Source organism: Tetranychus urticae, chromosome 1 (assembly GCF_039701765.1).
Source record: "Tetranychus urticae isolate SD_2017Ah chromosome 1, NJAU_TeUrti_SD_1.0, whole genome shotgun sequence".
Taxonomy (NCBI): Eukaryota; Metazoa; Arthropoda; class Arachnida; order Trombidiformes; family Tetranychidae; genus Tetranychus; species Tetranychus urticae.
The window spans coordinates 7,987,674-8,011,452 of NC_142958.1; the positions used below are offsets into that span (position 1 = coordinate 7,987,674).

The 23,779-nt window shown below is 32.0% G+C and overlaps 6 protein-coding genes across 8 annotated transcripts; 3 read left to right on the plus strand and 3 right to left on the minus strand.

Moving 5' to 3' along the window:
- Positions 1–67: 67 nt before the first annotated feature.
- LOC107365500 (uncharacterized) lies at positions 68–2,905 on the plus strand. Of its 2 annotated transcripts, XM_025161574.2 has the most exons (9): positions 68–220; positions 286–1,126; positions 1,251–1,420; positions 1,628–1,844; positions 1,909–1,975; positions 2,052–2,157; positions 2,225–2,368; positions 2,432–2,520; positions 2,592–2,905. In XM_025161574.2, the coding sequence occupies exons 2-9, from the start codon at positions 1,009–1,011 to the stop codon at positions 2,779–2,781; spliced, it is 1,101 nt and encodes a 366-aa protein (XP_025017342.1). In that variant the 5' UTR covers positions 68–220; positions 286–1,008; the 3' UTR covers positions 2,782–2,905. The 2 variants fall into 2 exon arrangements, with proteins under 2 accessions (XP_025017342.1, XP_089123101.1); XM_089266975.1 differs by having other exon boundaries at positions 210–1,126.
- Positions 2,906–3,300: 395 nt separating this feature from the next.
- LOC107365677 (MFS-type transporter SLC18B1) lies at positions 3,301–6,983 on the plus strand. 2 transcript variants are annotated; one of them, XM_015933227.3, is made up of 9 exons: positions 3,301–3,826; positions 4,541–4,800; positions 4,891–4,964; positions 5,023–5,170; positions 5,355–5,511; positions 5,759–5,997; positions 6,069–6,334; positions 6,412–6,505; positions 6,612–6,983. In XM_015933227.3, the coding sequence occupies exons 1-9, from the start codon at positions 3,751–3,753 to the stop codon at positions 6,720–6,722; spliced, it is 1,425 nt and encodes a 474-aa protein (XP_015788713.2). In that variant the 5' UTR covers positions 3,301–3,750; the 3' UTR covers positions 6,723–6,983. The 2 variants fall into 2 exon arrangements, with proteins under 2 accessions (XP_015788713.2, XP_089122865.1); XM_089266739.1 differs by lacking the exon at positions 3,301–3,826 and having other exon boundaries at positions 4,338–4,800.
- A 287-nt stretch (positions 6,984–7,270) lies between these two features.
- Positions 7,271–9,699, plus strand: LOC107365431 (MFS-type transporter SLC18B1-like). The gene is made up of 8 exons (XM_015932922.3): positions 7,271–7,746; positions 7,978–8,051; positions 8,117–8,264; positions 8,396–8,552; positions 8,715–8,953; positions 9,028–9,293; positions 9,372–9,465; positions 9,533–9,699. Exons 1-8 carry the CDS (start codon positions 7,471–7,473, stop codon positions 9,617–9,619), a joined length of 1,341 nt encoding a protein of 446 aa, XP_015788408.2. The 5' UTR covers positions 7,271–7,470; the 3' UTR covers positions 9,620–9,699.
- A 213-nt stretch (positions 9,700–9,912) lies between these two features.
- On the minus strand, positions 9,913–18,544 carry LOC107365385 (uncharacterized). The gene is made up of 14 exons (XM_025161523.2): positions 17,641–18,544; positions 16,674–16,805; positions 16,275–16,382; positions 14,798–14,918; positions 14,188–14,331; positions 14,059–14,130; positions 13,548–13,622; positions 13,063–13,128; positions 12,884–12,952; positions 12,003–12,146; positions 11,774–11,917; positions 11,467–11,696; positions 10,714–11,346; positions 9,913–10,534 (listed from the first exon to the last, which is right to left on the minus strand). The coding sequence occupies exons 1-14, from the start codon at positions 17,858–17,860 to the stop codon at positions 10,185–10,187; spliced, it is 2,508 nt and encodes an 835-aa protein (XP_025017291.2). The 5' UTR covers positions 17,861–18,544; the 3' UTR covers positions 9,913–10,184.
- A 1,115-nt stretch (positions 18,545–19,659) lies between these two features.
- AP-2sigma (adaptor protein complex 2, sigma subunit) lies at positions 19,660–20,559 on the minus strand. Its single transcript, XM_015933175.3, has 4 exons — positions 20,406–20,559; positions 20,191–20,340; positions 19,954–20,127; positions 19,660–19,863 (listed from the first exon to the last, which is right to left on the minus strand). The coding sequence occupies exons 1-4, from the start codon at positions 20,406–20,408 to the stop codon at positions 19,762–19,764; spliced, it is 429 nt and encodes a 142-aa protein (XP_015788661.1). The 5' UTR covers positions 20,409–20,559; the 3' UTR covers positions 19,660–19,761.
- On the minus strand, positions 20,558–22,339 carry LOC112539202 (uncharacterized). The gene is made up of 2 exons (XM_025161527.2): positions 22,201–22,339; positions 20,558–22,101 (listed from the first exon to the last, which is right to left on the minus strand). The coding sequence occupies exon 2, from the start codon at positions 22,031–22,033 to the stop codon at positions 20,774–20,776; it is 1,260 nt and encodes a 419-aa protein (XP_025017295.1). The 5' UTR covers positions 22,034–22,101; positions 22,201–22,339; the 3' UTR covers positions 20,558–20,773.
- Between the last annotated feature and the right edge of the window lie 1,440 nt (positions 22,340–23,779).

Here is a 23,779-nt window from a genome sequence, read left to right on the forward strand (position 1 = left end):
TCTATGCTTTAACTTTGAAAGCTTTTTAATGCAAGTACAATCGATTCATTTGAAGAATCGATTAAATTTCTTTCTGAAAACTCATGGTAATGTGATGAAATAAGCTAATTAAATATCGTTTATTATTAATGATTGATCAAATATTTAACAACTCAAGCACAGATAATTATTATCATGAAAACGATTGATAAACCAAAACATTGCTGTTCAGTCGCTTAAGGTAACAAACCCAAATTGAAACATTTTTTAATCTTCTTCTAATTTATTCTTATTTATTTATCCAAGTAATTAAATGCCTTGACCAATTTTCAATAAGTGCTTTGGACTAAACTTCATCTGATTAAACAATCCAAGAGGTCTGTGAATAAATCGGCAAACGACTTCATTGGATCTAATTACCTAGTAAGGCAAAAGCTTTCTTGAATTGGAGATGTTGAACAGCCGTGTTTAACAAGATTAACATCAATTGCTCTAGTCTATTCCTTCATTTTAGATTAACCCTAAATTGGATTGTAAATATAACGATATCTAAAATGAAAAATAATTAAATGTCTAACAATTTGTAAGCTGAGCACCATAAATCAAGATTTATCAATGTTATGTTTAACAATGTTGTAAGATTTTCAAAATCTGTAATGTATTCCCATCTCCTATTTACGTTGTTATATACAGCTCGATATAAACAAATATTGAACATGAACCGCCTCTGATTAAGATTAACCATTATCATGTTATGCTCGTAAAATGTACCAGTAACTTAAGCCTTAATCAGGTTTTTTCTCACTGTTTTAATAACTTTTGTCTACAATAGATACTTGAGATTTTTAGTCTAGTAATTAACAATCACTGCAAATGTTAACAAAGGCACTTTATTTGCGAGCCATGAGATGTCACTGTTAACTTTATTGTAGATGATTTTGTTTTCAGTTAGCAGATAAGATTATCTTATGGTGAAAACGAATGTCTCCATTTATTATTTGTGTTTAGTATTTTCGAAACGATTAAGTTATGGATTTGCCGTTAACCTTCAACTCTGATATTCATGATCTGAACAAGATCAGTTCTTTAAAGAAACATTACAATTTTCTAGGAAACACCAAGCTTGAAGTTTTCAAAGTTGGATTAGGTAAGTTTTGTTTATATCTCGTCTTCTGCCTCTTTCAATTTCTCTTTTGTTTTGTGCGAAAACATTTTTCTTTCACAATTGCTGACTTCAAGTTTTTCTTCTGTTTCTTCCAACAATTACAAAGGAACTGGTATAAGCTTTGGCTTGGTTGATTTTGATGACAATGGTGAACCTTTTGGAAACGAGTATGAAATTAGAGCTACAACTGTGATTAAAGCTTTACAAGAAGGTATCAACTATTTCGATACTGCACCACTTTATGCTGCTGGTAAAGCTGAAAGGGTTCTTGGAAAGGTAAGTCTTGACCATTTTTTCAATGCTAAGTTTTACAACACTTGATTGGTTAAATTGTGTTTTTGTTTATAACTGTTGTATCGTGTAGACTACAAATTTATCTTCTGCGAACTAGAGCATTTGATAGATGAAGTGCAATTTTGCCACTGGTGAAGATTTATTCAATGGTTCAAAGTTATTGTCTAATATTAAATTATCTTTTCATAGGCTATTCAAGGATTACCTCGAGAATCGTTTTACCTCGCTACTAAGGTTGGAAGGAACCACCAATGTCAATTTGATTATTCGCCAAGAGGAGTGAGGGAAACTTTCGAAACAAGTTTACGAAATTTACGAGTAGAAAGTGTCGATTTGGTTACAATTCATGATATTGAATTTGCCGATAATTTGGAATCTATCGTGAAAGATGTCATCCCAATACTTGGTAATTTTTTCAATTTCCTTACATTTTTCGTTTACTCAAAAAAATGAATATTTTTCAATTTCAGAGCAATATCGCAGAGAAGGAAAACTTCGTTACATTGGTTGTTCGGGCTATCCTCTGGAACCACTAGTGTAAGTTATTTTATTCATTGTTTATTTCATTGCATTATTAATATTTTTGTTTCATTTAATGTTTTGGTTGAATTAGTAATTTAACTCAACTAGCAAAAGGTAGATTGGACACTTGTCTCTCTTATGGCCGAATGACTCTTTTTAATACTGATTTGATGAAATGTTCTCCATTAATCAACAATGTATGTCCAATATTTTAAGATTATCCATAATTTCCAGTATCTAATGAATATTATTTTTCTTAATCAGTCTTCAATTGGTTTGATTAACGCATCTCTCCTTGGAATGGGCCTTTTGACACCTAATGTCCTTTTAAATCCTCCAGTTCCATATTGGCATCCAGCTTCCCCTGATCTGGTAGCAGAATGTCAAAAAGCTGCTCAGCTTTGTTTGGTTAGAACTGTCATTTTTTTATTTTTTCCCCTGATTCATCTAATTGTTGTTTATTTATTTCAGAAAGAGGGAGTCAATCTGGCTAAAATCGCAACACATTTTTCTTTGACAAAATGTCCTCAAACTGCTCTTCATTTGATTGGCATGATTACGTAAGTCACATGATAAAATTTACTTTCTCTACTTTTTCACTAAAAACAAACCAATTTTACTCATCATTTAGGCCTGATCAACTTGAAAACAATCTGTCAGTTCTGAAAGGTGGCTTAACTGATCAAGAATCGAGAATAGAAGCTGAAATCAGCCAAATGTTTAATTGTGTAAAAACACACTGGGAAGGAGTTGAAGTCTCAAAATATCGTCAGGATCCAAAGAAATTCACTGACAATTTGCTTTATGGACCCCAAGCCTGATCTAATTTATAAATTATCTAAATGGAACCAATTTAATTTTTAACAATTTTCAATTTTGTATTCAACCAAACATATGTTGGCCATGAAAATGGCTCAATAAACTCAATAGTTTTACTTACTCAAACACCAACGGGTTGTAAATTTAAAATCTACAATTGAACTTGATTACTTACCTAATAAGACCGGATCTATCAATATACCAATCATCAAAAAATGATTTACTTAAAACTCACATCGTAAAATTTAATATCAATCTCACAATTTGAAATCAACTTCACCAGAATTGTACACTTCATTATGAAACAAGAAAGCTTCACAATAAGATCAATAGGATCATGAAACTCGAAAAAAAGGACAGTGGTTGGTTTAAAACATCAGCAATATGAGTGACCATAAAGCAAGGTAATAAATGGTAAGACGGCAAGAAAAAGTACAGTCCAACATGATTTTACTGTGGTTTTTTTCAAAACAAGTTTCATTTTAAGTACAAGCGTCCGCCTTAAGGATAGGTTGTACTTGTACCTAGACTCTCATCTTTCCTTTGCAAGATTATCTTTCTTCCCAAGACGTTTCTCTTTCTCTCAATTCTTGAACCCGTTTTTGAAACCGGGTTATAATACAGTCGACCCACAAGGACACTAGAATTTTTAACTCACCATCTTTTTTGTTTTCACTAGGCAAATCTTTCATACCATTGTGAAAAAAATGATCTGTTCATTTTGTCAATAATTTCATCCTAATTCGTAATTTGAACTTTCAACTAAAATTGTGTAAATTATTCAACTTTTACAGTTTGCATTGGCAGTGATCTTATCTTTCCATCTAACCGTCTATTCAACAAAATACTGGTTTACGTGGTTTCATCTCATTTTTATCAACACTGGATGACTTATTTTGTTTGACCAGTTTCACCAGTAATTTGACTTTTTTTTTACTTACGACTGTGATTTTAACCAAAAAGGATATAATATGACTTCTCGCACTAGATATGGTTCAGAAGTCAGTTCCATACGATTGTCGACTCGCTCAGCTCCAAGATACTGGGGTAAGACTTGTTTATTTATCTTGTAACTATTAACAACCCAAATAACATGTAAGTGTTAAGAGCCGTTTAACAAAAGGAAAAAAAACATTGAATTGATAAGACAATCTATTCCTAATTAATAGAGATTAGCTTCTGTAGGAAAACTAGGAAAGCCAATGATCTAATTTTTGTCATCTGATTATGTTTAGTGCAATGGGTAACGGAATTGGTGTGAATTGAGGTGAACATTACAAAGAAATCAAAATCTGAAAATTAAATGTTATTGTGATACCAAAATGAGTGTGTTTTGATATTGAGTATGACAAGACAATAGACAAGCGGAAATAATCTTTAGATAATTTGATTCAAACTTCAATTTGTCGATACATTCAAAATACTAATATGTGTATCAATCAAGCAATGTCAGAGTGCAGATGGTGTTGATTAATTGATAAAAATGAAAACTTTAAACCTTTCCTTTTTAATAATAAATGACAAGTTTGGTGGCAAACACTAATACAAATAGTGTTTCTGCATCTCTAATAACTTGACTACTGTTTTCACCCTACAGTACCCAAAATTAAGATTCAGTTTTGGGTTTATATCATTTATATTGTGTAGTCTTTTGGTTAATTTTCAACTGTAATTAATTTTCTACATTTTAAATAATCTAAAGTTTCTGTTTATATTGTTTCTCCTATTTACCAATCATGACCGCAACGACTAAACTGTCAGGTCAATCAGTGGCTAGTGGTGACTACGAAGCTATAAAAGGATCACAAGAACCTGGCTCATATTTAACTAAAAGACAACAAATTTTATTTATTTTTGCTCTGTGTTACGCAAATTTCGCCGAAGCCGCATGTTACTCACTTCAAGCACCATTTTTCCCCAAAGTGGCTGAAGATAAAGGCGCCTCACCAGCTGTTTATGGTTTCATCTATGCTGTCCTCGAAATAACCATTTTATTTACCTCGCCATTTTTTGGCAAATTAGTGAGTTTACCCCTTTATCTATCACCTGTTTAACTATTCATTTTGTGATTTTTTAAATTTTGTTCATCGTTATAACCATTCAAATTACAGGTCGCTTATATATCATGTAATATTTTGATGCAATTTGGTCTCGCTGTTTCTGGACTGACAATAATTTTATTTGGGTAAGAATTTATTTCCCTATGTAAACAACTGAGATTCAAATTTCATTTTCTGTTTTAGGTTCACCATTTACTTGCCATCAGGACCTACTTTTATCATAGTTTGCTTCATAATTCGAATTATTGATGGAGTTGGTGTTTCAGCCAACCTGACTTCAAGTTATTCAGCCATGGCTTCGCAGTTTCCAGAAAAAATTGCGCTAGTTTTTGTGAGTATATCATCCTTTCCATCTAAACTGATAGGTTTTTTAGCCGGTTAAACTAAACTAATGCTAATGTAATCAAAGACATATTAAAACTTTAACTTCAGGTTTATTACCTATGATTGAATTTCGATAAATTTCATTGGATATCAGGTTTTTTTAACAGATTAGTTTCAATTTATTTTTTCAGGGCATTCTTGAAGTTGCTTTCTCTCTTGGGTCAACGTTGGGACCAACTTTTGGTGGTTTCCTTTATGAAGTTGGAGGCTATTCATTTCCATTCATGGTTCTTGGATTCATCCTTTTTGCAGCGACATTTATTAACCTCTATTGTGCCCCAAAGATAGGTAAGATATAAGAGTCAACTTAACCATTGTTAAAGGGCAAATTTTTCAGCATGAATTTACACCACCTGAGAAACTTTAAAAATGATTAAAGCCTATGCATATTATTTCAGGCTTTAGTCAATATAATGAGTTTGCTAAAAGAAACTTTTCCTTTTTAAAATTCATTTGATTGATTTGCCCAGTTTATCATTTGTTACATTTTTTGCAATCTTATTCTGAAATCATTTCGCTGTTAATTTACTTACAGATACGCCATCAACTCGACGACCGGTTTCCATAATCACCTTTTTGGCCGACTTTGAAACTCTGGTCGATCTATTAGGAATTTGTATTGCTTTCATGGATTTGGGTTTATTGAATGTTATATTAGAACCTCATATACGACGATTCAATCTCAGGCCTTTTTATTTAGGATTAATTTTTGTTACACACGGCATTGCCTATGCAATTTTCAGTCCAATAATCGGTTGGATTGTTGATCAAGGAGTAAGTTCAATTATACAAATTATCATTTTACTCAAAATATTTACTTTATTCAATCATTTTCTTTGAACCAGGTTCCTCCTAAAGTGATGAATCTCATTTGTTGTCCCATCTCTCTGATCGGTGCATTATTTGTTGGTCCAATTCCTTTAATTAACATAGAGCCTACAGTTTGGACAGTTGTTCCTTCCCTGGCTTTCATTGGAATAGGTGAAGCTGGTCGAGCCTTGTGTGGTTTCGTTTCCGTTAAAAAAGATACAATACATCGAAGAGGTTTTCTGGAAAACATTGAAACATATGGTCTTATCACAAGTACATTTTTGGCATGTACCAGTGTTGGGTAAGTAAAGAACGGTACATTTTAAATGTTACACTTACATGAGCAAAAATCTAACAATCTTCTGGTTTTCTGTATAGATTTTCAATCGGACCTTCCATCGGAGGAATAGTTATGGAAGCATACGACACTCGAGTCACAACCTATGTAAATGTAGGAACAAACATCTTCATGGTGAGTAAACAAGGCTCAGCAAACAAATTAAATTTGAAATACATCATTCCGAAATTGAATCTAATATGAATTTATTTTGAATTATTTCATTTTTTCCATTTCTTAGGCAATCATGTTAACTATATGCCTCGTTTATCGTCGTTACTCAAAAGCCAGTCGACCGGATGACACTTTAAGTCTACTTAGGAATCAAGTCCACGCCAATAGCCATCATTGATCCTGTATTACATTTTTAATGTATCAAAATTGGAATTTTTAGTGTTCACAAATCCAGACAATAGATTCTCAATGTAAACAAAATGAGTTTTTTTGGTAAAGATAAATTACCTCAATCAGAAGCTGGAAAAATGCTCATTATCCGGATTAAATGATTAACTAAATAAATTATTGAAACTAGTTTTGTAAAACTATTGTGTAAAACTAGTTTACTATTTTGATTGTTGCCATAAAAAATTAAAGGTCTTAATTTTTTCACTTATTTTCAGATGGATGCAATATTTGTATTTTTATAAAATTTCATTGAGTAACCCAAACAAGTCAGAATCCACGCATTTAGTCGAGACTGTTGATACAAATGAGTCTTAAATAATATAATTAAATACATAAACAGACTCTCATTAATGATACAAGCGTCAATTAACTCTTTTTTAGGCATAAAAGGATTGCTTAATGTTTACTGATCAAAGAAACCCGTGGTTCTGGTGTCGTTAAACCAATAACTGTCTGACATATTAAAACATTGAACTTATTATGTTCAGACCTGGTAAACATATTTTCGGCTCAATGTTGAGAATTTTTTCCCAATTCAGTATCATTTTCTATTGCTTGAAATGAATTTCACCCAACTTAAAATTTACTGTTCAATTTTTAATGCTTTATGACAAGTGTTTCGTGGTCAACCTCAACGGTGTTTCATTTTTCTTGTATCATTTTTGAATCTTTTCATCAACCGGTATTAATCTATTATGGCAGTTAAAGTCAAAATTTCAGGACAGTCAAATAGTGATTGTGAAGCTTCGAAACAGAAAAAAATTTCCTCCGCTTTGACTCGAAAAGATGAAATTTTGTTTATCTTTGTCTTGTTTTACGGTAGTTTAGCTGAAGCTGCATGTTATTCCCTTCAAGCACCATTTTTCCCCAGAATCGCCGAAGAGAAAGGTGCTTCACCGGCTGTCTATGGCTTCATCTTCGGTATTCTTGAAACAACCATTCTATTCACTTCACCAATTTTTGGCAAATTAGTGAGTTTAACTTTTATATAATACACTCCATTCCCTTGTAATCGGACTCATCACAATTAAAAAATCTATGCAACTCTATGTAGCTCTATGAATATCTTAACATGAAAATATGCTGCATAGGCTATTTTTCGGTACTCTTGTTATGAAAGGATTGAGTGTATCTTTGAACCTCTTTTTCGTTATGATCTGTTTATACTGATTTCTTGGTTGGTTTAACCATTCAATTAACAGGTTGCTTATAAATCATGTAATATTTTGATGCAATTTGGTCTTGCCTGTGCTGGCTTGTCAGTCGTTGCTTTTGGGTGAGTATTTTTGTACTTTTGGTCTTTTGAGTTGACTTTATTAACAATAATGTTTTCCCAACCAGCTTGACTATTTACGTACCATCGGGTTTCCTTTTCATTGTGATTTGTTTCATCGTTCGAATTGTTAATGGAATTGGTGTTTCAGCCAACCTTACTGCTTGCTACTCAGCTATGGCTGAACAATTTCCAACGAAAACGGCAATGGTGTTTGTGAGTTATAATTTCATTTTATTTGCGAAGTTAATTTTGAAGCGTAAGAACCGTTTTCAAAGCAACATGAAATCCTTCTTAAATTGGCATTTACCTCGATTCATCTTTAATCTTAATTTATTCTTGATTAGGGTATTCTTGAAGTTGCTTTCGCTCTTGGGTCAACATTGGGACCAACTTTTGGTGGTTTTCTTTATGAAGTCGGAGGCTATTCATTTCCATTCATGGTTCTTGGATTAATCCTTTTTTCAGCAGCAATCGTTAATCTCATGTTTGCACCAAAAATAGGTAAATATTCTGTGACTTGATATCTTGATATTAATATTTTAAAATTTTTAAAAAATAAGAGACGCAATATGTTTAAACATACAATTTACTCAATTTGAATTAGAGGAATTAACTTTGAATCCCTAAATTTTTTCTTTTTGTTCATTCTTATTTTAATTCTAGGCACACCCGAAGTTCGGCAACCAGTTTCTCTAACTGAATTTCTGACTGATTTTGAAACTTTGGTTGATCTTTTAGGCATCTGTGTTGCTTTCATGGATGTGGGTTTATTGAATGTTTTATTAGAACCTCATTTAAGAGCCTTCGATTTAGCACCGACTGTTTTAGGCCTATTCTTTGTTTGTTTAGGCATGTCTTATGCAATGTCTAGTCCAATAATCGGTTGGTTTGTCGATCATGGAGTAAGTTCAATTTTAAGCTAAATTATCAACCTTTCTTATTAATTTATCAATATGCTAAACCTTCAATAATCCAGATTCCTCCAAAAGTGATGAATCTCATTTGTTGTCCCGTTATTTTGACTGGCGCTTTATTCATTGGCCCGATTCCCAAAATAAACATTGAGCCTCAAATATGTATAATTATTCCCTGTCTAGTTTGTATTGGATTCGGTGAAGCTGGTCGAGTGTTGTGTGGATTTATTTCTGTTAAAAAAGATGCAATAAATAGAAGAGGTTATTTAGAAAGCATGGAAACCTATGGAATGATAACGAGTGCTTATTTGTCATGCACTAGCATTGGGTAAGCAATTAGTATTTAATATTACCAAGTCTATAGTTTCAAAACTACAATCAACAGCTAACTTGATTATTCCAATAGACTTGCAATCGGACCTTCAATCGGAGGATTAATCTTGTCGGTAGTTGGACCACGAGGTACTACTTCTTTCATTGTTGGATTGAACGTCTTCATGGTGAGTTTCTCTGCTAAATTTGTCCACACGAGCGTATATAGCCTGACTTTTCATTTTCTATTTTCAGAGTGTTCTTTTAACGATGAGCCTTATTCGCCATTTTCGTCAAAAATCGGCCAAAAAGCTGGGCAAAATAACACGTTCACTTTACTAATATATACTATTGTCTGATCAAAGCAATTATTCAATAAAGCTTGCAATGTAAATATTATTTATTTACACCATTCTTTGAAATTTTGCATTTATTATCTTCATCTTCCTTGAAAATCGCAATCCTAAAAAATGTGGGTTGATTTTTGTATGCTCTGTCATCTGCATCTATTGTTTATGAATCTGATCAATCGATTACCAATTTAAAGCTGTAATTTTTGTAAAAGGACGGAAAAAATAACTTGACTGCTCGATGCCATCGGCAAATATTACTGATTCATTATTGACCTTAAAGAGTTGCCTGTTAAAGAATGTTTCTTTTACTGAGAATTTGTTGGTATGTACAAATTTATAATCAAATTTAACAGTACAACATGAATATTAATAACAACAATGAGTTGAATGTCAAATGATAAGTTACATTATTTACAAAAACATTTGAAACGAAAGTATTTAAGAAACCTTGATTGATCACAATTGAACAAATGAACGTTTCAATGGAAAAGATTGTGACACATCCACAGAAGTCAGTTTCTGTCTTGTAAATTTTTCTGAATCGTTGCTTCATCTCATTTGATTCTCATTTTAACGATCTCTTTCTCGGAGGATACATGGTTCGTGATTAATCCATTTTTGGTGATTGAATTAACAGCCGCCATCGATAAAACCGAGCAATTACTTGATCTCGTGTGGTCAAGTGAACTCGTTCCATTTGAAGGAACTGAAGAAGAATAACGATCTTGGTGCATTGATCCAGATGAAGTCCAACCAAGTAACGGTCCTAAATGACGACGAGCTTGTCTGAGATATTTAGTTGCCTTGCGACGAAAGCCAGTTGGAGCTGCAATCGTGTATATCATTGGATTTAAGGCACTGTTGATGGGTAATATAAATACAACCAGCCAAGCATATACTTTAGCTAGAGAGGGAAAAAACATTTGATTTATCAGAATAATTACAGAAATTTGTGGCACTAAGAAAGTGTAAAGCTAATCATTTTTATGAAATGTTTTAAAGGGATGAAGTTGACAAAGATGGAAAAGGAATCGAATAATGAAATAAAAGATATTTTGCTGATATTTTGTTTCTTATACTTACGTGATATGTACATGTAGGTAAATGAAAATATTTTGATCGACACAATTGGTACCCAGCAAAGACAGTCTGTGACAACAATACAAAAGAATCGAAAAGCGAGGATAACATCTTCATGATCTGCCTTTCCCAATAAAGCAGGTCGAGTTAGCTGACGATCTCTTTTAATTACAAGAAATAGTCGAGTGTATAAACCAATAATGGCCACAATAGCGGGCAAGTTGATGCCGAGGAAGATAAAGGTGGAAAATTGCCAGCCAAACATGAAAGGATCTTCCAGGTGAAGAGGAAAACAAACTCCGTTTGAAGCATAATAGAGAGGGTCTTCAGGGTCTGACCAATATAAAATAGGAAAGAGTGAAACTGCAAGCGAGACAGTCCAGATTAGAAGAAGAATAGATGCAGTCCATCGAAGGGTTACCAGTCGACAAGTCATGGTGATACTTCGATATCTTTCAATGGTTATCATGAGAACAATGAAAATTGATAATTCAGAGGAAAGAGTGGCTAAAAATCCACAGAAATTACACTTCCATGAGTGCATCCATTGTAGAGCATAATTATTATATTTTTCACGGAAAACTTGATCATATGAGCCAATGACCACCAAATAAATTCCCATCATCAGATCAGCAACTGCAGAAAAAAGAGTTTTTTCTCATTAATTTCCATTCGATAAATTGTTTAGACTCACAACATGTATGAATGTGTCGCGTCAATACAATGATAAGTCATTAAGATATTAAAGTAACATACTGGCTAAATTTTTAACCAATAACGAGAGGGATTGGTGCTCTTTCTTGGCCATTGATCGCCAAACAAGAACCAAAGTGTTACCAGCACAAGTTATACCAGCGACTATCCAGACAGACATTCTGAGAATTGGATAAAGGAGTAAATGTTTGACCGATGAGACACCATCACTAAACGGTCTACAAACTCTCACACGAGGAGCATACATGCAGTATCGAAATTTGGAAAAGTACCTAAGGAAACGGCAAAAATGTCGAATTAAAAATAAGATTAAAAATGTAGACTTACTGCAAACCAATACAATACTTACACATGACGAAGTGCAACGGTTCGATTGAAATGTCCCGGATGAATATTTCGAATCTCGATTCCAGATAAATCAAGCGATTGAAGTGCATTTGATTCTTTGAAAACATGTCGAGGTAAAGTTGTCAACGGATTGTAACTCAGATTCCTTAAATAAAAGCAAACAAAAGCAAAATTACTCAGAGTTAATGAAATGGCTTAAAATGCCATCTTGTAATGGAAAAGAAAATTACAATTTACGTAAATCTCGAAGATTATGGAAAGCTGTTACATCGATAGATTCAATTGAATTAAGAGCCACCTCCAAATGAATCAATCTCTTATTATAATGAAACGCATCGGCTGGTAATCGTTTAAGTTTATTAGAGCTTAAATTCCTGCGAAAAGAAGCAAAAAATTGATTAAATTAATTTAAAATCTTATTCAAATATAGTGACAATATCAAACACTAGATTGTACCACTTTTAACTCAAAAGCTATTCAATGTTTACTTTTTTAACTGGTCATGAAATAACATGGGATAATGTACGCTAAATTTAATTTAATTTTGAACTTGTGTCTATTAAAATTTCTTGATCCAGCTCAATCAGACTGTAAACAGTTTATATCAATATCTAACCTTTCAAATAATGGTTTCACTAACAATAAACCAAACTAGTTTAACTCTAGTTATTTTGTGACATTTTAAAATGTAAAGTTCAACAGTTATCTAACTGGTTTCTTGGTTCAAATGTGTATTTACTTTCGTTGAGCAACCATTATGTGATAGATTAATGTTAATTAATTTTGTTAACTTCTCTCACTGACGAACTGACTTTGGAAGCGTTTAAATCAATAATTTTGGTTCTACTTCTACAACCTCGGTTTAAACTGCAGACTACATGCAGTTAAATGGTATTGTAACTGTATTTTAAAGTAACAACACAACCAATCTACAATCCAATCAATTTCATCATGTTTACTCCAACTGTTTCATGGTTATGGTTCTGTGTTTCTGTTTTATTTTTGGCAATTGAAGATTTATAAATATTATAATCGCTTCCCAATGGACAAAATGAATTCTGATGTTTAATCAATTTACTTTCAATGAGTGAGAGTAACAAAAATTACTTACAATACTTTCAAGGAAACAAGGTTGCGGAAAATGTCTTGAATCTCTGTCAATTGATTGTTGCTCAAATCTCTGGAATTATAAGTTTCAATGAATAAATGGGAATACAAGAAAAAGAAAGGATCCAAAGAAATGAAATGTTAATTGTGATCAATGGTTAACAATTGTAATGTCTTACACACATCCATCTTAACGAATCGAGATGAGGAAATTTTCCAACGGATTTCAGCTGATTAAATTCCAGATACCTAAAAAATTGAAACCCAAAAAAGGAAAGGAATTAAATTGAATCCAAAATTTGACAAAAAATTGATTGGAAAAGGATAAAACTCAAAGCTGATTGTGACAACCATTGAGTTACTTTGCATCAATGCGCTGAAAAATGGATCCAGAAACAAATTGAATCGATTCTTATATACATTTAATCTTTCCTGATTAACATCTTTAATGGGAAACATTTATATCTCAAATAATACAGCAATGTTAATGGCTATTCATTGTTATATTATTGGGTTGACCAAATGTTAATCTGCTTCTTATAAATTGCCATGTTGACCAGAAAAGCAGACATTTATTGTAAGGTCAATCCAATTGCATTTTGAGATATTAATGGGAATGATGAACCCAGTAATGGATAGATATAAATATAAATATATTATCAACTTACAAAGTTTCAAGTTTTGTCAACCCTTTGAACAATTGAGCAGCATCGATATTTTCCAAACGATTTGTATGAAGTTCTCTGAAATTGATAACAAAATGATTAAAAATTGTAAACCAAAAGTCAATGGACTTTGTTACAACAAGTTGTCATTAACTCTGTGTTACACAAATTTTTACCCATTTTTTCGGGTTTTTTGTTTCCATTGAAAGCTTGACATGAATTAAAGTCATTGGAAACAAAAGAGTCTGATGAATATAATGAACTGAACTGTCAAAACATTGAAAGTGTAAAAATTGAAGTTGAATCTTGAATGATTTACATTGTTGGATGTAAAAAGTTCAAGAAAAAAAAACTGTAAACTGTAACTCTTTCACCAAATTGACTGTTGAACAAAAGAGTGATCACAAAATGTTGACAAAAAAGGCAATAAATATCCAAACCAATGAATAATGAATGTTAATGGAAAGCTTTAAATTTGATTAAAGAAAACAAAAGAATTGAAAATTTTACTCACAGAAATTTAAGATTAATCAACTTTTGGAATGCATCTTGATCAATGTGATTGATTTGATTTCCAATCAGATAGCTGTACAAATGAAGGAAACGTTAAAATGACTTCTACATTGAATCAACAGATACTTACAGTCTTTTCAATTGGATTAAAGATGAAAATGAATCAGATTTGATTGTTGTTAAACGATTGTTTTTCAATGAAACTGTTGTTAAATTGAAATATTTGGCAATTACTTGAGAATCAATTGAATCGATTTTACCATTATCAAGATTACTATAAGGAGGAAAGAAACGGTTCAATTAACAAATGGACTTGATTTTTGCTGTTAGCCTTTGACCAATCATTACAATTAATAGTCTCAAATGGATGGACTTAATTAATGAACTACAAATTTGACTTATGTAAACTGTTGACCCTAATAGGGTTGAATTAAGGGTTGAATGGAGAGACAACATTGAAGATATCAAAAAATGATTGACTGTAAATGATGAATGAAATAAATGGCTTTTAGCTTCCATGATAGTGGAAACCCTTTTGCTTTTGTTGGTCAAAGATTAATCTTTCAGTTGAAATTTCATCATGAAAATGATAATGGTGATGATACGTTTATTGGCTTCTCATTGATTTATTATCAAATGGACAGGAAAAACAAAAACAAGGTTTACTCTGGAAATGGCCTTTTACCGTCAACTCTGCCATTCTTTTCGCATTTTAAGCTCATTTCTCATTTAATACTCACAGAACTGTTATCGTTGTCGACAGATTTGAAGGTATTTCAGTGAACTCATGGTTTGTACACAAGATTCGTTGGCTATCATTGAGAATGCATGGACAGCGACTTTGATAAATGTCAGCTAAAGCTGTAAAGTTGAGTTGAAATGAAGAGAAAAATGTTAACAAAAAGAAATGTATTAAATTATTATTTATTATTTTCTGTATCATCATGTTCATATCATGTAATCTTTATGTAACATCAAGTTCATTGACTTAATGCAAGTTCTGACCATTTTGCTATTTTTTGCTTCAAAGGAAAACAAAAGTGAAAATAAATGAAGCTTTCAAAATTTGATTTATTTTTGCTTCTTCTTTGGTGAAAAGTGAATTTCAATTGCATCTTTCATAATATTCAGCTTCATGGATTGGCTATTCATCTTTCAATGAATTATCTCTTCTTTTTTTCATAATCAAATAATATCATCAATGTTATCATATCTATAATTGTTATTAACATGGTTCAATCATGAATCAATTTCCTGTTAACTCGTTTTCCGTGACTTTACTTTAGTTATTGATGATCAACTGTAATAAGTTAACAGTTCAGATTGCCTTTTCTCAAGCTTTTTGCATTATTTTTATTGATTAATGTTAACAAGCTTTCAAAAGTGTATTGTCAATTGGATTGAAATCTGTTGAGTATTAACAATTTGGTTGCAATTTCAATTCTGTTGATAAGATAATCGTGTTTCAATGAAAAAATTAATCAAATTTTGAAGGCGAAATTGCAACACTTGCCGATCAATTTGACGGCTAATAGCAAGTCTCTTGTCTTTAGCTGTAAAAATGTTCAACTTTGGGTTGTTTTGCCTTTTTACCAGAAAGTGCCTTTAATGGTAAAGGGTTTGATGACCAAAGATGATAGGTGATCAAGTATGAATAATGTCTTGGAGCTTAATTTGTGACGATTAACTTGATTGATTCATTGGGTTGTTTTGAGCTTGAGATTGAGACATTAACTGGTGAAACTGAAACCTAAAGTGACTAATAGAGATTATTTCAACCTTGATGATTAAAGTTGATTTGATTTTAATAAACATTTCGTTTAATTTCATGTTAAATGTTCAGATTTGCTTTTGTCAAATATCAACAGGTCGTTTTGTTTTTGTGATTACAGTTCGAGACTTTATAAAGTGATGACAAAAGCTGATTTTATCCGGATGAACATTTAATTTTAAATCAACATTTTGATTGTAAGTGAAACTGGCAATATTATTAAATGAAAAAGTCAAATCTCTTGACGTTAAACATGCTTTGACTGTTAACAGGCGCAACAAATGTTAAGCATCAAAGGTTGTCTTGAGATGAACATTTACTGATCTAGATTGATCTGATCAGGTAAACAGAGTTATGTCACTGAATTGTCACTGTTTCATGTTTGCTGTTAAACTTGACAATGAACATCATCTAATGGCTGGATAAACAAAGTAATATCTACTTACTACAATTAGCATGGATAAAGTTAGATTGTGATTTGTTTGAGACAATTAAAGTTCCCCATTTTTTGGCCTGACGAGTAAAGTGTTCATCAAGAGCGCCATAAATGTCATCTGTAGAGGCCAGGAAAAAATGAATTAATTCACATTGTATAGCAAATCTGAGGGAAAAAATCAACAAAAAGATTCATTTTCCTTGCAATGAATGTTGATAATTGACTAACAATTTTAATGTCAAGTAATAATGAATGTTGATCAGTTTTTTTTCACCAACTTTCGCCTTCGCTCATCATTTTTCATTTTGACAAACACACAACACTTTTGATTTAAAGCCAATACGAGTGTATTGAAAGGTAAAATCATTGATTAAGGTTGAACAAAAAATGAAATCTATTTTTTACTTACTGCACTCTTCCTCGTCTTCACCATTTGGACAGTCTTTTACTTTGTTACACTGATAATCGCGATTTAAACAAATAACTTGATTATCCTGATCAAATGATCGATGGCAAGGGAAATCATAAATGTTGGCACAAACTGTAATGAAATAAAAGTTAATCAAATTTAGCTGACAGATGATTGAGTTGATTGAAAAATAGTAAGCTTCAAATTGCAACCTTGACATTGGTTGAAACCAGAAAATGATTTATTTGCTTGAAAATTGTTTCATTTTAAACATTTACTAATTGTTGGGACAATTAAGTGTTTCAACAAACTCATCATGAGTCTGATATAACTATTACAATCGCTGAATCACAATCAGTCAATAAAAGCTTAATAGGTGACCTAAAAAGGGTGAATATCAATTTAGGTAAAAGGTTGGAAAGGAATCACTTTTTTCCAGATTCAATCATTAATATTTTCTTGCAATATTTTGATTTTTATGAATTTTTTTTTCTGTTTTTGTTAAATTCTTAATTATTCAGCTATTTTAGGATATTAACAGTTGATAGCAGCTAATAGCAGTTAACAAATCATATTAACACATAATTTATCTTAAGTTTAGTGGTAAACTTGGAAAGATGAAAATGTTTAAACTTTTGGCTATTTTTTGTTGTAAAGCATTTTAAGCATTTTGTACAAGTTTACTTCCTCGTTCAACTCTTTATGTTCACTTCTGTGTTCGCCTTCTTCCGAATGTTTATCATGTTTTCTGATTAAATATGGAAGGAATTTTGCTTTCTCATGAATTAACAGAAAACCAAGTGTTTGATGTAAGTCAATCTGATTAACTTGACATGTTGGTAAACACAAGAATAAGGTTAAGTTGTTTAGGAAGCAAAGTGTTGATAAAATTTTATTTTTTTGGAGTTTAACCATTGAAAGTATATATTGAACAGAGATGACACTTGAGAGGGTTAATGATACTTACTTGGAGTTTCAGGATCTTCATCTGAATCCAGTGTGGAAATGTTGATGGAAAAGTTGCTCGAATTTTCATCGGAATCGGAAAAAAGGTCCAAATGAGGTTCATTGTAAGATCGTTCAATGTTGGCCACATCTTCACCAAACAATAATATCAAAGGTAAAAGGAAAACCGTTGCAAAGATTGCAATCAAGGAAATAACTGTACAAACTTGATTCAAAGTCATTGTTTAATTACGGTCATTTGGCACATTTAAACACAAATAAAGATGAGTGTGAAAGGTAAGAATAGACAAAACGATTTCGGCAAAGAAAAGGTCAAAATTTAGATTCTTTTTTCGCCAAACAAGTCGAAGGTAAAAACACTGGAAAAAGTCGACTCAGGGTAAGATGAAGAGTTGTGAGGTTGATCCTAATGGAAGTGATAATGATGAGGAGAGTGATGATGATTGTAACGATTGATAGTCATATTTTTGTTGGTTGCTTTGATTAATTGTTAGTTGATTTGTGAAGGTTTCCTATTACATGTTAAATGTTAAATGATCATTTGTTTGGATCTTGTTTTATTTTCATCTCTCATTCAATTGTAACATTATTTTCACTTGAAATTGTTGTCTAATTAACTTGGCTAAATTAGCAATTAATGTTGAATTGTTCAATGTTTCACAGGTTTCAATGTACAAAAGAGTATCCATCATTTGAATGTATTATAATAATAAGGATTCAACTGTTGATATTGAAGTATTCAAAGTTAATCATTTTTCCTGTTTCAATTTGTGATTTGCCTTTTATTTCAAGTTGATTTAAATGGTGAAACAAAAGTGAAAATAAAAACACAAGTTGATTAATAACAATTTAAGGACTTTGAAAGTTTACCTTTTGTTGGAGGCAAACAATTTTTTCAAACTCAAGTTGAACTGTTGATTGAATGGGAAGAAAGTTAAACCTTGGTATATAAAGATGAGTCTATTTGAAATTAGTACAGAGCAACTCACAAGAATCATGATGATGGTGATGATGATGAGCTTAGTGTTTGAATAAAATGATCAGATGAAGATAAAAGATGAGTTAACCAATTGATTTTGATCACCTTTTTTTTGCCCAAATATTGGGTTAACAAAGGATAACCCAAGTTAATCGTTTCTTATCCAATAACTTTCACTCCATCTTATTGAGGGAATTGACCTTATCATGGTGACTTATCATCTTGTCAAACATTTTAGATTCAATTTTTTCTTCTTCTTCTCTTGCTATCCACTCAATCTCCTGAAAATGAGAAACTTTTTTTCTTCTGTTCATCTCTCCATTGACTGTCACTTGAAAAGGCTTTGCTGTCGATTGAAAATGAGTCGATAAATTTACCTGCTGCTTTAACCAGCCTGGTTTTGATGGTGATTGGTGATTATTATGTTTATTAGGATGATGAAGATGAATGAAGAGGAAGAGGAAAATAAGTCACAGAGATTTTAAATAATAAGGTCATTGGTTTAGTAATTTGGTTTTGTGTGTTGTTTTCACTGTTTCATAATGAATGTGAGTGTAAGTCTGTTAACAGGTTTACTTGACTTGTTTTTTAGTTTCTCAGTCAAACAACTGTAACTGTTGTTGGGGTTAGTAATTGTTGGTGTTGATTATCATTAAGCTTGCATTTTGATTAAATTGGGTTGACTAACCTCATGGAAGGGAAGGTGAAAATCATTGTTAACCAAATGATCCATTACCGTTAAATGAATGGGGTAAGGGAGGTAAAAATATCATAGAAATAGTCAGGTCAAGGAGATATCATCATCGCTTGTTTTACCTTTGTCTCTCTGTTTCTTGATTGTTATTTGGTTTTACTGTTGGTCTATTTTTTTCCTTGTTGGTCACTATTATTGTTGTGTCAACAGATAATCATCATTACTTCAGGAACCACTTTACCTGATGAAAGGTTTCCGATGAAAAGGTTGTCAATTGTATTACAATTTGACATTCTCAGTTGAAACTGAAAATTGTGATTGAATCTTGCTTATAATTATTTTCAAGATTATATTAGAAAATTTTGTTTCATTTTATTTAGCAGAGAGTTACACACAGTTTTCAAACATAATTTGTTGCAGCATAATTTTCTACATAAGTTACTGTAAAATTATTCTAACGAATTGTAGATGAGAAGCTGTTTTAACACTTTAGACTGACTAGTCTCTCTTATTTCACCGGCAAGAAACATTTCATCAACAACGCTGTATACCTGTTAAAAGAATAGAAAAGAAATGTAAGGATGAGTTAATAAAGAGCAAGACTAGGTTGATTCATAAATGAAATGAAAAGTGATAGTTACCTTGTAGAAATTGAAAACAAGATCAAGTTCGCATACATTGTGGAAATATTCATTGAGAACCTCGACGAAATTGTGAATAGCTTCAAGATAAGCGAGGTTGTTATCCGAGACATCCACACAGATACAAAAGTAAAGACCGGCATAACGACGATAGACTATTTTAAAATTACGAAACTGTAAGGAAAAAATAGAGATAAAATGAGTATCGAGCAGAAACATGAAATGTATTAAACATACCTCAACAAAGTTGGTATGCTTAGCATCCCTAACTGTAACAACAGCATGAACTTCTTCAATTAATTTTTGCTTTTCATCATCATCAAAATTCATGTACCATTTAGCAAGTCGAGTTTTGCCAGCTCGGTTTTGAATGAGTATGAAACGGATCTAGGAAAATAGAGCAAAGAGTGAAAAATGATGAATGAAATAAATAAGAGAAAATAGAAACAAACCATTACTGTTTTGATGATTAACACAACTGTTTTTTGATGGGCTTAATTTTACGATACGATCCAAAATACGATAAGTGCCTAAATGAATCCAGAAGTGTCACAAATAAAATTTTAATCAACCATCAAATTCCGGATACTTCTCAGAAGAGGAGTTTTTGCAGCTTGGAAAAAAATTTTATTGGGAAAATTGTCTACAAAGTACAAGTCATATCCATGGAGATCACAAAACACAGCTGCCATCTCTCGTATCTATAAGTTAACTTTCTCTCAAACTCAAACAAGTCAATCTCTGGCTTAGCCTTGTAGGCTGGTTTCAGATCAAGTTAATAGGCGAAATTGAAAGCATTCAAAACAAGATGAGCAGCTGGTTAATTTGTAAAGTCAGAGGGCTTATCTTTTGAAAGACTTTTCGGATCAGATTGTTGACTGATTGAGCCACTGGTCTGGTGAAGTTCTGGTTGTATGCATCTCGTCAAAGGTTTCAACGGTTTTAATGCCAAAGCTTGGCAAATATTTTGCTCATTTTTTTCATCTTTTAGTTCGAGACTGAACTTTTTAGTATACCAATAAGTAACAATAAACATGACAAGTGCTTGAAATATGTGTCCAACAATAGCAAATAGAAGCCAAAATTTAATTGGGAATCTTGGGTATCTAGTGGCAAGGCCAGATGCGATGAGTAAAAGTATTGATGAAAATGAACAAATAGCCAGGAAAAATGTGTGACGGAATTTTTTTAAATTGGTTTTACGCAATGGTGATAGATGTATCTTGATCATTTGATAATAAGCAGCAGCCATTATTACCAAAAAAGTGGTGATTGAGTAAAAAATTAGTCCATAAACCATTGCATTTAAAGCAGTGACTTTAGTATTGGGTGAAAGAGTTGGCAACCAGAGCATCGCTGTTTGAGTTATATTAGACTGGACAAACATAAAAATTATGATTTCGGACTGAGTAACTTTTTCAAATGGCGATCGAAAATTGTCTGAATCTTGAGAATTCAATTGAATTGGAGTAAGTGATATCCCAGCTCCTGGTACGAAGGGAAAGGGTTCGACTTTACGATAAATTGCACTGTGGATTCTAATCTTCAATTCTGGTTCACGGACATCAAGATCACGGAAATAAATTTCTGGTGATTCGGGTTGACCCGAATGAGCAATACGAATTTCATCTACATTGGATAGATTAGATGTTGTATACCAATGAAGTAAAATGACATGGTATTGGACCCCTCTGAGATCAGTGTAAATATTACCATGCTTTCGATATGAAGTAATTGGTATCATTAACTGGCCAATCCTTTCTTTAAGAAAGAAAAATTTTATGCAAATGGACGCGGATGGATCTCTATATGATGATGAAAGCATATCACTTCTCAGTCTAACTGTGTAGCATCTTTTAACTTGTCCTGGTTTGATTGAATAACTTTCGTATTCCAAGTCGTTTTTGTCATCTAAACTAAACTGTTTCCATCGATCGCGAATCTCAAAGAAAACGTATAAAATAGAAAAATAAAACCAAATAAATGCAAGCATTCCAATGGACCATGATGACCTGAAGATTCCTCCATCCGACATTTCAGTTTTGAGCAACAAAATATCCTCCCAATAAGAGCGCGACATCGTTAAATCACAACTAGTCAAACAATAGCTGGAGATATGAAAATTATTTATCCTTTATTTCTTATTCCCTAAAGAGTATTAAGAAAATTGACAGAATAACAGAAATAATGATTCAAATACGATAAGTTCAAAGATACAAAATGAATGAATCAGAAATTGAAAGTCACCTAAGATTTTGTTTCCTTTTGAGTTTAACTTCGTTTTTGGGTTAACACCAACTTCATATGTAACATCATCACCAGCAAGCAGAACCTTATCAAAGCAGCGATTCCAGTGAAAACTAATGTTTCTGTTGGTAGCTCACATTGATTTAGATAGCTTCGTAAGACCAAACCATGTCTAGATAAATATTATGCATAGACTGAAAGCTTGTTAATAATAAGCAGTTGTTCCGTTGGATAGTATCATGAGATAAAATCTTAACCTGGGATGAGACTTTCAAGAAAAATTTAAATCCGAAAGAATTGGTGGGCAGTTTGAAGGTTGAGGCCAGCTAAAAGAAACAAGAAGACATCAATTACAATTATGATCTCATACAACCGTTTTTATGAAAGCAAATATGATTATCACCTTGTATTAATCAACTTCTATTGATTACTAATTTTCGTGAATTGCTAGTTATGTCTAACAGAATACCAAGTTTAGAAAAAGTAAAACTTCCTGTAGTCAAACTGCTTTTAAACTCGAACTCTTATTTTGGGTAAAAGCAGCTATGAAAACATTGACAACTTTCATGAATAATAAACAAATTAAAACTGACAATTTGCTTAAAAAACGTTCTTTAGGAAACTTTAACTATTCTAACCAATAAGCTCAAGTTATTTTCAAAAAGACGAGTAAAAATATCCCACATGATGATCAACTTATTCAATTTAGAATACTTACCTTACTATGTAGATTTTGTATGGAATAACTTGTATAATCTTCTCCATAATCAAGGCTGATAATGATATATCAAAGTTTCTCGTTAAACAATGTTGGTTAATCTCACTGCCAGTTAACAGAAATACGCATTTAATTGTTATAAAAAAATAAACTAAACCAGGATTAGATTAGCTCCAGTATACGAACAACATATGAGATAAAAGCTGGTGCTTCACCCTTGTGTTAAATCTGATGACTGTAGTCTATTAATACAACGCCTTCAATTATTTTACTAATAATAACAAAGTCTTTTATCAATCTTGATTGATTAACCTTGGTTTAAGTAATGAACAATGATTATTATGGATACAATGAAATGTTAGTTACAAGTTACAGTTCCATATCTGTTTTAAACTGGGACAATAAATGATTAAACACAAAATAACTTTTCAATTGAAAATTGCACTTCATCATTTGCTTTCAACCTCTTTAATTCAGCTTTCCAAAGCAATACAAAAATTTTCATCATCCATGTTTATTTTTACAGAAAGTGATTTTTTCAAGTCTAAAATCTTTGCCGTTAAAGTCAATTAAGACAAAGAATTGACTATTTTATCAGCTTTTAGAATCAATATTAAATTCAGAGAGATTTTGATAAAATCTTTATAAATTTTGTCAGAAGAATGAGAAATATAAGTTTGTAAGCGAGCTTCACTTTAAATAGACAATACTGTACATAGAGTTCCGTTTATTAGCCAGTAATTTAGCCAGTAAATTAACGCGACTGTGGGATAATTAAACGATTGGTTTGTATTTGAAATGACTCAAAATCTCTTGATCAAAGTGAAGCATGACTTAACGCCCGCTAATCCAATTCTAGTT